Source organism: Patagioenas fasciata, chromosome 8, assembly GCF_037038585.1.
Source record: "Patagioenas fasciata isolate bPatFas1 chromosome 8, bPatFas1.hap1, whole genome shotgun sequence".
Classification (NCBI taxonomy): domain Eukaryota; kingdom Metazoa; phylum Chordata; class Aves; order Columbiformes; family Columbidae; genus Patagioenas; species Patagioenas fasciata.
Genome location: NC_092527.1, coordinates 14,899,873 through 14,914,741, shown reverse-complemented (window position 1 = coordinate 14,914,741; position 14,869 = coordinate 14,899,873). Strand labels below are relative to the sequence as shown.

The following is a 14,869-nucleotide window of genomic DNA, read 5'->3' as shown; positions in this document are numbered from 1 at the left end:
AAGATTTGATGGACTTGCACTTCCGAGATTTTAGATGAAGCTGATTTACGCTCCCCGACAACAGGAAAAAAAAAAAAAAAAAAAAAGCACCACAACAAAAAACCGCTTTCTTCAAGAGGCGCGGTGGGGAGGGGGCAGCACGGCACCACCGCAACTTGCTGGAAGCGAGAGCCGGGCTGGGGGCTCCAGGCTGGCCGGGGAGCTGGGGCGGCGAGGGGGACAGCGGCGAGGGGGGCAGCGGCGAGGGGGGCAGCGGCGAGGGGGGCAGCGGCGAGGGGGGCAGCGGCGAGGGGGGCAGCGGCGAGGGGGGCAGCGGCGAGGGGGGCAGCGGCTCCCGCAGCGCGACCGGGCTGAAACCGGCGGGACGGGAAGGAAGGGAAGGAGCCGGGGCCAGCGCCCAGCAGCCCCGCCATGCGGCAGCGGGACCCGGGACAGGGCAGGGGGAGCCCGGGCAGCGGCAGCCGGGACAGGGCAGCGGCCCCGGCCAAATGACTCTGCCGGGGAGGGACGGCTGCGCTGCGGGCACACACCGGGCAGGTCTGAGGAACGTCTCCCTCTTGCTTGTCAAAGTTGTTTGAAAATGCTGTTGACCGTGACACGGGCAAACAAACCATCACATCCTATCTCCCCTGACGTGGTAAGTGGGAAAGGAAAGCACGAACAGGCTGTGGTACCTTCCCCGCATTCTCAGCTCGGTGGAGATGAGGACATCCGAGAAGATGCCCCGGCTGGTGTGCTATTCCTCATTCCTGGAACAGCCCTTTCACGGGAAGAAACCAGCGACTCCTGCTAAAGACACTGTCGGTATCTAATTAATGTCACCGACCTATCTGTACAGGTTGCTGATGTGCTCTGTGCCTTTTAAGCAGGCTTTGTTGTCATCTCCAGCAAAACCCAGCCAGGGATTTTTTAGCAAGAATTTCTAACCTGTTTTTATTTTAGGTAAACCATTAGAAAAGCTCTCTGTCATTAAAACCGGTAATGACTATTTTCCTTCTCTTCCTGTTGTGATACTAAAGAGACTTGAGAACCCAGGCATATGGAAATAGCAGGAATAAAGAAGAAAGATGACAAAATCATATATCAGGAATTCACTCCTTTTGTAATCTGTTTACAGGGAAATCCTGTGGAGGGTCAGATTTTCCTGTCAGAGAATGAATTACAGATATGCATAAAGAAAAGGAATCAATAAAAATACCAGCTTTTAGACAAAATACAAATCTGTGCTCCTGTGTCCTGTTTCCAGATTATCCAAAAAGAACAAACATCTTTAAAATAGACAAGGTGTTTGCCATCATTTCTGCCTATCATTTTTTTTTCCACTCCACTGAAATTTGGAAACATTGCCAGACTGTAGCCCCCCTCCCTGCTCAGAAGCCATGTCAGCAAACATGCCCAGCAAACAGCTGCCCACAGGGAACCTGCCTGGCGTGAACCAGCCCTTATGTGTGTGCAAGGACCAAGGCCAAACCGCACAACGCCCTCAGACACATGGTGTGAACTGTGGGATTGTCCTGTGCAGGGACAGAAGGTGGACTCGATGATCCTTGTGGGTCTCTTCCAACTCAGGACATACTGTGATTCTAAGATTCACACACAGACCCAGTGCTGCACAGGCTGAAGGGCACTGTGGACTTGGTTCTGATGTCCCCTACCCAAAGGTACTCTACCCAGTTAAAAGACTGCCGATGTATTTGATGAGCTAGGCAAAGTACAGCTTCCAGTGTCACCACGCAGTTGACATGCTGACAGTCAAAACTGGTAAAAACTAGGGGTGCTGCCACAGCTGAAGGATTTTTCACTCCAGTGCCATCATAACTGAGTTGGTTTCATTGAGAACAAGTGACAGAGGGAACCCTCCCAACACACTGGAAAATTACCTAGACTCAGCACGAATCATCTGCTTTTGAGAGTGGCCCTCCTGTAAAGAGCATGATACTATGGTGATTATCACTAAACAGTAAATTGCAATCAATGAGACATTTTCAGGAATTGGATGCTCAATACGGCCCAAACACTAGAATAACAGCCATCTTTTCAAAGGTATTAGTTATTGCATTTTTAAAACCAGCATAGACAGGGCAGAGCTTGAGAAGGTCAGATTTTGCCTCAGTCAAACATAGCTTAAATAATATTTGCCTAGTCTTTATCAGTATTTTCAAAAGTATCCGCTGACACTTTTTACATGAAAAGAAAAAATCCCAAAACAAAATCCCAAAACTTTTTATCTAGCATATACAACGCTTAGAGGAAAAAAAATGTAGAGTACCTAACACTTATATGTACTTCTCAGAAAAAAAAAAAAATCACTAAAGTATAGTAGTTGTGTTGCTACATATTATTCTTATTGCAATAGCACTCACTTTGGCTCTCTGATCAATACAGAAGCTCTATTTTCACATCTATGCAAGGTGCTGTACACACAGTAAAAGACGATCCTTATCCTACGCCTTCTACCAAGCATCTGATGAATATATATGTGAAGACAACTTAAGCTGCCCCTTATTGTTTTCAGAGATCTTGTGTCTCAGTCTCTCCTGTTACTGCAAGAACGGACCACAACCTTATGTCACCTAAAACGAAATGCAGCTTTTCAGCATGAAAACATTACAGGTTTAATTATTAACATAATTTGTTCTTACCTTCAACGTTCTTTCAAGGTTTTCTTCCACCTCCTCCCCATAATAAGTGTATGTGCTAAAACTACTATTGGTGGTTTCACTTAGATAGGCAAACAAGCACAAGCCTTGGGACAGGACTTTCGAGCTATTAGTTTTGTCTTTACAATGCTTAGAGCATCAGGGGCCTTCTTAATGCTGTTCTGAACAAACCCTGAAGGGTGTTTTTTTCTTTAAGACATGGTACTTCTGCAGAAACATTTGTAGATTCTTAACTTTTCTCTTATTTTCTCCCGATGGTGGATTTTAACATTTCTTTACAGGATGATAGAAAAAAATAGACTGCATTCGTAGAATCAGGAGTAATACAGGTTGTTTTACTGAGTATATTATCTTATATTAGGATTTACCATCTGTTCAGTCCCTCATTATATTTCTTTCACAACTTCACAAACAGGAAGATGAAAAGGCTTTGAAACAATCTTATCTTTCACCTGAAGAGTTTTGAAATATTTTGGAAAGATTGTTCCTGTACACCACAGCCATATGCAGTAATGAAGTGATCCCAGACTTCAAACTGATGTATAAAACATGCACAACATGCTCATTTTCATGAAAGTGTGTATGTGCTGCACCTGACCTTTCACTTTAACCATTTCTCTCATCCAGATGTTTTTGAAGTGACCATCACTGTCAGTCGAAACTGCATATAATGGCAAAACCGAAAAGGCAGCAACCTTTGCAGAAACTCTGACATTGTTTCTACTGTTATATTAGAACCAAAACACTCCTTACCTTTAGCAAACTATGTAAGAGCCAACTAACCACCCAGCAAAAATGCAGACACTGAATTACTATTCTTTTCCTACTGATGCTGAAAGTTCAGCTCTTGGTCAAGTTTAAATTTGACGAAACAAACACTAAAAATAAGAACACTTGTAAAGCAAGTCTAACCCATAAAAGGTATTTATGGCAATTGCCTGGACATAAACCAGTAATGATAATAAACAAAGCATCTACCATAATACTGAATTAGTATTTAATTTGATCTATTGTTTAATTTTCTCAAAACCTCCGGCACTAAGTAATTTGTGATAAAAATAATTTTATTGTCATATTTTTCATCAATCCTGACTGCCCTATATACAGACATTACTACCTTTTGGTCACTAACTGGAGGACAGCTGGCAATTAATACAGAAGACCAAAATCTGGAGCAAGAGAGAAGACAGTAAGAACCTGAGGAACACTCATGACAACGTATCGAACTGCAGCTACCAGCTGTCTGTTTTCAGGTGGTTTTGTTGCCCAAGTAAGCTTTACTATGAGCTATGCAGGAAACAAGAAGCCATCCAGGGCCTGCATGGGCCAGATCCACCTTAAACTGAACTAGAGTTCAGTTCCCGCTGGGACTGATAGAAACGGTACCCATTTCAACCACGAGTCAGTTTGATCCACATATAAAGGTCCACGACTTAATGCAATGAAGTGTTAAGTAGGAACTTCATCAAAGCAAAGGAAGGTGTATAATGATAGTAATTTGTACTTATATAACAGCACTTGCCAAAGATCTTACATTCATTTAAAAGCAAAAAATCATCCAGGTTGAGTAGTATCTGTTATTACAGACATGTCAGATCAGAAAACTACAACACAACGAATGAATAAGTTGCATTACTCCATGCAAGCCAGAAAGCATGAAATTTCACTCCTATACAGAAGGGCCAGCCCAAAGACAGTCTCTCCTTAAATTCCCCATAAATCCTTTAAGTAGGACTTCAATTAGAAGTTACACAGGATGAAGGAGGTGGATAGGTCTCGTACTGGTCCTTCAGTACAGGAGTGAAGTCTAGCCACATGAATCAGTAAAAAAAGCCTAGAAATAAAATTTAAAAAAAAAAAAAAAAGTCAGGTTTGAACTAACTATTGTTATACTGCACTGACTTTAAAAAAAGATAAGGTTGAGGTGTTTGGTTTTTTTTGGGAATCCAGTGCTCATGCTGTTCATAAAGTGCAGGAGTTTGCAGTCAAATCAACCACCCTACATTAGGAAGCAGGTATTTAGCTGAACTTTTGTCCTATATGCAACACTCAGTCCTTCTGTTAACAACAACATAAAAAAATTTAGAAAGAAATTAGCACAATAGAGTCCCTACACTGAAAGCATTTGTTGCACGTGTGCACATCCTTGTATAGCTTCTATTCTGCTCTCTGTAAGTGCTTTTGACCAACTGTATCACTATCAAAGCCCTCCTTGATCTGTCTACTTCAGCCTTCTCCCACAACTCAACTCTTTAAAAGTACACGGTTGCCCCTAAAAATAAGCCAGACCTGAATTCCCTCCAGTGTAGGTGCCGACAGTTTCTTAAATAGGAATCCTTAGATTTAGATTCTAATGATGAATTCTTGTGTCAGAATTTATTTTAAATGGCCAAGCCCTATTTCAACTTCGGGACTCAGCAGCTGTGTTCCCGTAGCACCAGGTACATGTGGATTCTAGTCCCTGACTAGAGTTCTGGGTAATTGTGTTGCTAGCAAAAGCAACAGCAGAAACAGCTCTGTGTGAAGTACTCATGATAGTCTGGTGACAGGGGAAGGTGTGTTGGGTTTTTATCTAGTGATATTCAGCAGCTGACATGTATCCTGTATTCCCTTTGTTAAGCTACGTAAGGTTCTTGGATATGCTTTCGGTTGTTCTAATATCTAACTCTTCTACAAAATTTGAAGCAGCTGGCTACATTAATTTACTGGACATGCAAAGCATTTTTTTAAAATTTGAATTTACAAAAAAATCCTATGAATTGTAGATAAGATACTGTGAACCTTGATAAGCTTTTGACCCAAATGTAATCTAATGCCAATACAAATGTTGCTTCATCAACCGCTTTATCACTGGGATTGTATTCAATGGCTTTTCATCTTTTGTTTAATTCAAACACTCAGTTCTTCTTCACCCAATACTTCACTACTGTCCTATGGACCAATTGTAAAAACCCATGAAAATAAACAGTTCCAGTTGGAAAAAGAAGCTGGAGAGCCACAAGATGACTCATTCTAATGTACCACCTGAGAGACTTTAAGCAGTCATGGTTATGGCCAAGTTACAGATGGGACAACGGCACACACTGAGACAGCGATGCAGGTATTCCAGATCCCCAAGAGGCTGCTGCGGCTGTTACAGGTAAGAAGTTATGCCACAGAAATTGTGTTTCTAGAGGGGCAATCTCAAAGGTAATCAGCAGTAATTTAGAACTGACTCTCTGTGTCTTCGTCAGTAAAATGTTTCAATGGCAATACTCGAGAGAAACTTAGAGGGACTGTTTGATACTGGGTAGGACGTTCTACTATTACCTAGAGTATCGGGTAACCAAATATTGCCAGAAATGCCGATACTGAGGTTTAGCAGAACAAAGTATGTATTTTCTGACATGTGACAAGAGTTTTGGTGGAAAACTGCTATGAAAGAAAAGAGTTGTGTCTATCTTATCTAGTAACATAGCACACAGCCCCTCTGAGGCTTTCGCCCCTGCTTTATTGACCCTAGGGGAACAGAGGCTACAAGATCAGATGAGAATTGGGCATCTAAAACCTACAAAACTACACCTAAGAGCACAATGTCCCTGCAGACTGGCCACTATTTTCTCCTTGGCTTCTGCAAAGCTCCCAGGTGTAAAAGTAAGTAATTTTACAACAGAAGGGTATTCTTTTGGTTTTGTTTCGTTTAAAATCAATCATTTCATAAACTGAAAAAACAGGCAATCTAAGTACTCTGAAAAGTCAATAATATTATATTAGTTATACTACAAAAAAGGACTTTATTCTCAAGGGCTATAACAAAAGACATAGTATCTGCATGGTTTTCCCATAAACACAGCAAAAATAAGGAAAAAAAAAAACCCAACCCAAAACCAAAAGTGGTTTCCAGATGAATCCACACATGTAAATGCACTGATACAAAGATGACCGTAAGCTCCATTCTCACACAAAAGTTCAAGTTACTTATGCTACCATAGAATCCAGGCACAGGGAATTTAGCCTCATCTGCACTCTTACAATCCTTTACTAACAAAAGTGCCCTGCACTGAAAACCATTTATACTATTTCTGATTTCTTCAATGTGATGCTGAGGCAAAGAAAAGCTTGGGAAAAAAACTCCCAGAAACACAAAGCATTAAATGAACATTTAATCCTGTCTACACTATTTCTTCAGCTTTTGCCTTAACCTAGCCTCTGCAGACAATAAATGTAATTTATAATCAAAGGCTTCACATCTTCAGCTTCTTCTAGCGCCCTTTAATGCTCATGTTTTCTCTAAATTAACCTAAGTGCTTTGTGATCATCATCTGATAAAAGGTGGGTATAGGTCATTCCCCATCTGTGGCTACGCCCACTATACAACTGTTCTGTATACAATACATTTGCAACACAACTTACAAAACAGAACATCAGTGAAATATTTTTGACCTGAAGAAAAGCCAGTTGTACTTAAATAAACAGCAGGAAAATGTTGTAGAAATTTCTCTGTAGAGCACAACTTGAAGTTTGGAAGCAAGCCCACTGAGCACAGATTTGAAGATGGAAGCATCACTTCACTACGCACCAGGCAACAGCAAAGACAAAACACCTGAGTTTAGTTAGTACTTTGTGTAATTACAGATCCCCTGTTGTTCGTGGTGCTGTTGTGTGCATTAAACAGTGTAGCTGCCTCCATCAGAGGTAATAAGCACGTCAGTTAACAGATTTGTCCCATGGCACATCTGAACAGCTGGCCTCTCCGAGGGGCTGGGCTGAGACTCACCTGTGAGAGAGGGTGGGTTTCATGGAGCTCATAGAGTTCATGGGGGGTTGCATGGGTAGCTTCCCTGGAGGATCGTTCTGCCGGCTCTTCTGGTGGCGAAGCAGCAAGAGCCGTCCCAGCTCCTCACACCACGACGAGAGCAGCGCTGTGCAAACAGAAACAAGGATGGTGAGCGCACGAGTAGAACCGGCCCAGCCGAGGGCAGCTGCAAACCGCTGAACGGACAAACCCCAGGAGTGAAAAGCTCCTCCACAAACCACCGCTCATGTTATTATCCTATCAAATTGAGTCTGTAATTGCCCTCCACTATCATTATAATGTTTTTACACAAGTTACAAACACTCTGCATGATCCAGAAGGCACAAGAGAACTTGTCCGAGCTGAGCGGCACAGAGAGGAAGAATGGACGAGGCATGAGGACATGGAATAGCTGTTGTGCGTGAAAAAGGATGCAGAAGAATTAATCTCACACTAACAGAAACATAACAAAAACATACCGAAGATGTCATTCACAGAAGGGTGGAAAGAACTACAAGATCTCTTTTCTGTTTGGCTACTTTTGTGCAAAAGATTAACTGGAGAGTTATGGAGAGAAACTCATGTTCCAAAATTGTTATCGGCTACCAGTCCTGAATCGATAAACAGGAGAAAATGGCCACACTGATGTATGGATACAAAGTCAAGCGCTTAAATCTATATTTGACCCAGCACAACCCCTAAATGTGAATTTCCATTATGTGCCTAATCTTCTGGTCAATGAGGGTAATTCTGTGCTTACAGGAAAATCATGCTTATGAACTATGGAGATGCAGAGATTTCCTAGAGGGATGAAGAGCTGAAGACTCCCTCTGAAGACATGAAAGGGGTCATTATCTCTGAACACGTGGCATCTCGCTTACACATCCACACTCGGAAAAGACCAGCCCAGTTATGGAAACCACCTACTTAGCAGTGAGCAGAGCCTCAGAAAGTGACTGTGGCTGAAATATGGCTCCCGCGAGCACACCCAAGACACTCCCCTGAAATCTCCAGCAACACTCTACTGAGCCTCAAAGCTGCCTGTTCAATTCCAGCACCAGAAGGGGCTTGGGTACCAACGTAAAGACACAGCAAAGAATTTCACTGGAACACAGTGCAGACTAATTGCAAAATTCTGCAGTTGAAGAAACGTTCTCAAGTGGAAGTGCTTGGGGTTCTCCCTTCTTTAAAGTATGCTTTAGAAATCCCTCAGAACAAGAAAATGCTTCGTATTTAATTTTTAACTAAGTGCTTTCCTGAGGTGTTATGAACTGAACACAAATCAACAGATTGCACAAGGAGGTGAGAACCAGAAGACTACTCAAAACCCAAGCTGCCACAGCGGTTAAGAGTAGGAGAGTTCTACATGTAATCTTAGAGTTGCTGGTTTAAAAGCGATCAGTGTGGAATTCTATAATATTAAGGCTTTTATTTTCATTTATTATTTTTCAAATGGTGGTCTTTTCACCAAATAACATATTCATAAGCAGCAGCAAACTATTATTTCAGGATACACCACCATCTTTTTCCAGTAGCTACTTGTAGGTACTGTTAACACGTACTTAAGAACAAATTCCAAAGAGACTAATTGTGAAGTCCTATTTTTAGGGGAAAAAAAGGAACCTGCTTTGTCAAGAACACCCACAAGTATGATTTTTCAGTGCGAGAAACAATTGCAATTTCTCAAGTTTAACGGCCACACAAGAAAAACACATAAAGCCTGGGCTGTACCTGCAAATTAATCACACATTTGGACAAAGGAGGGGTAGTAATTTCATTGCATTTCTCAAGTGGAAGGTCAAGAGCTGTGTTTAGGGAGGCATTTCAGAGCTTTGCTGTGACAAAAAGGGGACACGGCTTCTTTATGTAACTAAATACGGTCACTCGGAAATTGTCAGCCTCACATGTAGCCTACAGAAAGCATTCCCCCGAGCTCTGTGAGACGCTCCAGCAACGAGTGTCAGTCTAAGCTGCTTCTCTATTAGCCACGGAATCTGTCAACAAGCATTTGATCAAATTATACTCACCTTTTATCCCTGGCATATCATTACTAATGTGGCAGTGACAAAGACCCCCCTCCCCCTCTTCCAGCCGCCTGGAGACACAAATCCCCTCCTTGCAGGGTTTCTTCCCGCACACCCCGGCCACTCGAGCTCTGAGAAACAGGAACAAAGTGTTCATGTTCTGCTCAACGCCACACGCAGCTGTCGCAGAGTAATAGTGGATGCTGAGCACTTCCACAGCCGAGTGTAATTACTAAGGTGTCAAGCGAAAATTGCCCATCTTAAATGAGGCTCTGATGCGAAGAGGGAGATGCTCCTTCTGCATATGGACTTGACAAGTAAGATAAAAAGCAACAACTCTATGGGTCTGAAGGCACGAATCTGCAAACCCACTTGGAAAAGGAGGAGAATAACTCCTGGAAAAGTAAGATGCCAATGCGATAGCATTGCTTTGGTGAGGTGAAGGTAAGATCTTAATGAGTTATTATTATTACTAATAACCAATACACACATTTATAAAGGTGAACAAATCGTCATAGAGCAAAGAGGTCCTCAAGATAAGCTGAATGGTTTCATTCTACAAGATATCTGGAGAAGACTCGTGTTTTTAAAAACTAAGAGACTGCAGGTATAAAACGCAGGAGATCTATTCATCCCTATCACAGCACTCATTACAGAGAGGTTTAGCCTTTCCTTCCCCGGGACATTTCGACTCATGTATCATGTATAATAATCACTCTCTTCCCTGTGTCAGTGCCTGTGCATGGAATGAAAACAGAGCAGCTTGCAGCCACCTATAGGAGTTAACAGTCGCCCTTTATCCTGCCCAGCAGGAGCAAGAACCCACTCAAGAAGCCTGTCCTCCCCTACTGGAAATGCTGGGGCGGCCTCCCTGCTCCCCTGCCCATCCACCTTCATTGCTGCGCTGCCCTGGCTAAGATGAATATATACCCTCGCACATCTGGTACAGCTGGCTTCTGGAGAACATCACTTCCTCGGCTATTCAAGCAAGATGAAACAAACTCAAAATGAATTTACAGATTACACCATTCATCTTTAGTGTACTTAGTTACTGCTTTTTATGCTGACAGTATTAGGCGCATCTCAACTCATTTATACTCAAAGCACGAGAAATTCAGTATCATACTATAATGAACAGATAAAGCAGCGAGCACAAAGGACAGCTACAGATGGTGCCAACAGTCAGTCTCTCCCTCTCCTAGCACAGCCAAGCAGCTGCTTTTCCTCCCCCCCTCCGCCCCTCCTCCTTGTACAACAGGAGCACAGATTTTGCAGATGGACCATCCACACCATCTCTCACAGCCTCTTGCTGCGGCAGTTTAATGATCAGATTTAAATCGTGTTCCTGTGCTGCAATGCTACAACATCCTTTGCATGTAATGATGCGGCTTTCCTGCCTAAGTTGAACTCAACTGTTGCAACGGGGAGAAAGGAAAAATCCTTAAGCGTGCAGCCCCCCCAGAGCCCAGGTGTAAAATACAACCTGGTTATACAGCAGAATAGATGTTTTCAACCCCTGTTCAGTCACAGAGGGCTCTGCCAGCTCATGGCAGAAGTTGCATAATAGTGGCAATCAAATGAGGTGCTGACAGCTTAAGTGTATTCACACATTTACTTGGCTTAAAGGGACAAGCTTTGGGATGATTGGTACAATATTTGACCTACTTTTCTCCATTTGCAAAATCTGTATTGTTCTTAATGGAATTGTGTTTTACTTTAAGCGTTGATGTATTTTCACAGGAATAAATCAATACTTATTTGCTAACGATGACCGCATTAAGAAACCAACACAGAAATGAGCAGCCTCAGCTTTCACATTCGTGACATAAGAGAAAACCAGAAAGATTTAAAAATAAGAGAAATTTCAACTACGAGTAGCCCAAGGGGTTTCCCTAAGGAAGTGAGAGAAAAATCCTGTTCAGAGAACTCAGCTCGCTGCTACACAGTCTCATTTTTGTCTCTCCTTTCTCTGAAGAGTACCAGACGTTGCAAGAGAGTGTCTCAGCACACAATGTGACTGACCTCGCCTTAAAATACTCATAAATACTCCCACACACCCAGAGTTGGCCACACTTTATGTCCTTCTGGATTCCTCCAATAGTTTTAAACTTTCATTGAAAAAATCATAAGACATCGCAATGTATCCACACTGGGATCCTGGCAACAAGGAGAAGGAAGGGAGCTGGAAGGAAAATAATGATTTTTTCCCCTTCAGCTCGAGTCACATTTCAAGCATTTCTCTGCAACCACAGAGCTAAGCCTTGCTTGAAAGAGAAAGGAAGCAATTGTGATTTAATCCCCTGCCTCTAGGAGCCAGGTCTTTAAGGACATGCCAAATATCACAAGATTTGCGACACCATTATTAGGACTGGCCACATCCCCCGTTAGCGTTCCTTTCCTGCAAGGGCCTTTTTGTGCCGAAAACCTGGCAGGCGGCATGGAAACCCCTGGCAGGCGGTGTGGAAGCCTCCGCTGCCTACTCCGCAGCACCTTCCCAACCCTCCGAGCCGTGCGCCCATCGCCCAGCAGCAGCATCGCGACGGCTTTGGAAGCACCGGGCCCTGCCGATGGGAACACCAAGGAGCTGGAGCTGGGGGCAGTGGGTGCTGCCGATGGGAACACCAAGGAGCTGGAGCTGGGGAAAGTGGGTCCTGCCGACAGGAACACCAAGGAGCTGGAGCTGGGGGAATTGGGCCCTGCTGATGGGAACACCAAGGAGCTGGAGCTGGGGGCAGTAGGTGCTGCCGATGGGAACACCAAGGAGCTGAAGTTTGGGGAAGCCAGGCACCACACCCTGGCTGCCCACACCACGTCTTACTTCTCGATGACAAATGATGCTGGCGTACTTGCAACAATTATGTGCTGGATGCTGAAGACAGCTCAAAGGACAGTTTACAGCCATGACATTGAATACCGGTACAGCTGATTATAATCCATTTTGGGCCAGGGAACAGATCAGGGAAGGAAAACAGGCTAAGCGACCCACGCTAGCGCACAGATTCACTGATGCATTCCAGGAGCTGCAGCCGCATCAGCACCAAAAGCTGCAGTGCTGTAACCGACTGATTCAGCTCAGCGCAAAGTGCCGTAGTAAGCATCTCCAAGTGAATGAGCCAGTGGGCTCCCTAGAAAGCAAAATACAGAGAAGCACAGTGCTAATCTATTTATCTATTATGATACCCTAGTATTAGTTACAGCTTATCACCTCAGTAAATCGCCGCCTCTTGTTAGGGAACGTGCTTAAAGGTGCAGCAAACTGTTATTTACAGGCAGACACTATATTTACAGCCACAAAGACAGGTGAGGAGGGGATAGGACAACAGCTCAGTAATTTCAATGCCTTCTGCTTCCCGGGAGACTGCTGGAGGAGCACAATAGGATTACGGCTTCCTTGCTGCAGTTAAGCTGCAGTAGATAGTTCAATAGGCAGACTGTCAGACCCATATTTCTTACTGGAATGATAATATTAGGAAAAAAGGAGGAGTTTGATTCAGAGAACTATCTGTTCAGCACTGCTAGTTTGGTTCTGTGTCTCAGAAGAAAATGCATTCGGCTGAAAAGATATTTACAGCATGTGTAAGAAAATTCAGCTGCCTTCTTTTTTTTTTTTTTCCTCAGATCATCTCCATTAATTTTATACTGCTCTTAGAAACAAAATCACATTTTGTACATGGAGAATTCCAGATCAGTGGAATACAGAGCTACCAAGGGCTTTCTGTACTCTTCTGTAGAGGCTGCAATCTAAATACAGTTTTTATAAATCATCCAGTGAGATAATTTGATGGGATGGGAAGGAAGCAGCGAAGAGATGGAGAGGAGTGAAAATAACTATTGTCTTGGTTATTTAAGAACATTTTTCTTTTCTTCACAGAAAAATGGAGGCTACTGTTTGGAAAAATATATTAAAAATGTTAACTACCTAATGCTCAATGTGCTGTAGTATTAGAAAAATCACTTCAATTGCATTAAAAGGATGGAATCTTTATCCACAATTTTGAGAAGCAGTAAATCAGATGTTTTCCTTGTGCTTTAAAAGGCATTTTGCTCTTAAAGAGCTGGGAAACAAAGAGAGAGAAAGGGAGAAACTAGTCACACCAAACCATCTCAGGGATTGTTTTTCCTGCAGCTCTCCTCCTCACACACTCCAGCAGAGCCTGACAATGCCCGGCTAACCCGCCGGACAGGTCTGGGCAGGAAAGCAAGGCCACAAAGGAAATAGGATGTAACCACCCATTAGGAGAGATTCCAAATATGTGTTTGCCCATCCTCTTCAGTTCTGCCGAGGTACCGCTACGTGTCCTACCCCCGTCACAGACCAGCCCGACCCCTGTCATTACACAAGCTTCTGCTCTGAATCTGCCTCTCTGCCAAGAGCACAAAAGGAGAACGCACGATGCCAGTCACAAAGCAGAAGCCGTCACTCCTCAGCAGCCTGGCTGTTCAACATGGCTGGCAGCGGTTCCCGGGAGCCCTCCCCTCCGGCTGCCAGCAGATGCCCATGCCGCACGCAGGGGCCAGTGCTCGCTGCCCCCATCCTGGGAGGCTGTCACCCCAGCTGGCCGCTTTTCTGAAGCAACTGAGGACTGTGCTTGCTGTTCTCCACCAGACAAAGTCATTGATGTTTGCTCAAACAGCCCAAGTAAACACGTCAGATTAAACTGACTGATTTTATCTGAACCTAAAAGTACCAACACAAACCTGTTCCAGCAGTAGAACAGGGGGAGAACAAGCGGTATCTTTGGTACCAGCTCCTAATGCACACAAGGTTCAAGAAGTGCTAGTCCAGTGACCGCACAGCAAACTGCACGGAACTGAATTTCGCAGCAGAGCAAAGGCTGGTTCAAACCCTGCTCTGGGAGTCCAGTTCTGGGCCCCTCAGTTCCAGAAGGACAGGGAACTGCTGGAGAGGGTCCAGCGCAGGGCAACAAAGATGATGAAGGGAGTGGAGCATCTCCCTTATGAAGAAAGGCTGAGGGAGCTGGGGCTCTTTAGTTTGGAGGAAACTGAGGGGTGATCTCATTAATATAAAGGGTAAGTGTCATGAGGATAGAGCCAGGCTCTTCTCAGTGACAACCAACAGTAGGACAAGGGGTAATGGGTTCAAACTGGAACACAGGAGGTTCCACTTAAATTTGAGAAGAAACTTCTCCTCAGTGAGGGTGACAGACACTGGAACAGGCTGCCCAGGGGGGTTGTGGAGTCTCCTACTCTGAAGACATTCAAAACCCACCTGGACACATTCCTGTGAAACCTCATCTGGGTGTTCCTGCTCCGGCAGGGGGTTGGACTGGATGATCTTTCGAGGTCCCTTCCAATCCCTGACGTTCTGTGATTCTGTGAACTGCTCCGCTAACGCAACAGGGACCAAGTCAACAGCTATAGTTCAACATTGTGAAATAGGGTATCATACA

At 43.9% G+C, this 14,869-nt stretch overlaps 1 protein-coding gene across 11 annotated transcripts in view; it reads right to left on the bottom strand.

Moving 5' to 3' along the window:
* Positions 1-14,869, bottom strand: part of ZMIZ1 (zinc finger MIZ-type containing 1) — a 345,891-nt gene that overhangs the window by 46,514 nt on the left and 284,508 nt on the right. For all 11 annotated transcript variants that reach the window (XM_071811737.1, XM_065843042.2, XM_065843046.2 and 8 more), the window contains one exon: positions 7,417-7,561. In XM_071811737.1, the coding sequence (XP_071667838.1) occupies positions 7,417-7,561 (145 nt within the window). The remainder of the gene's footprint in view (positions 1-7,416; positions 7,562-14,869) is intronic.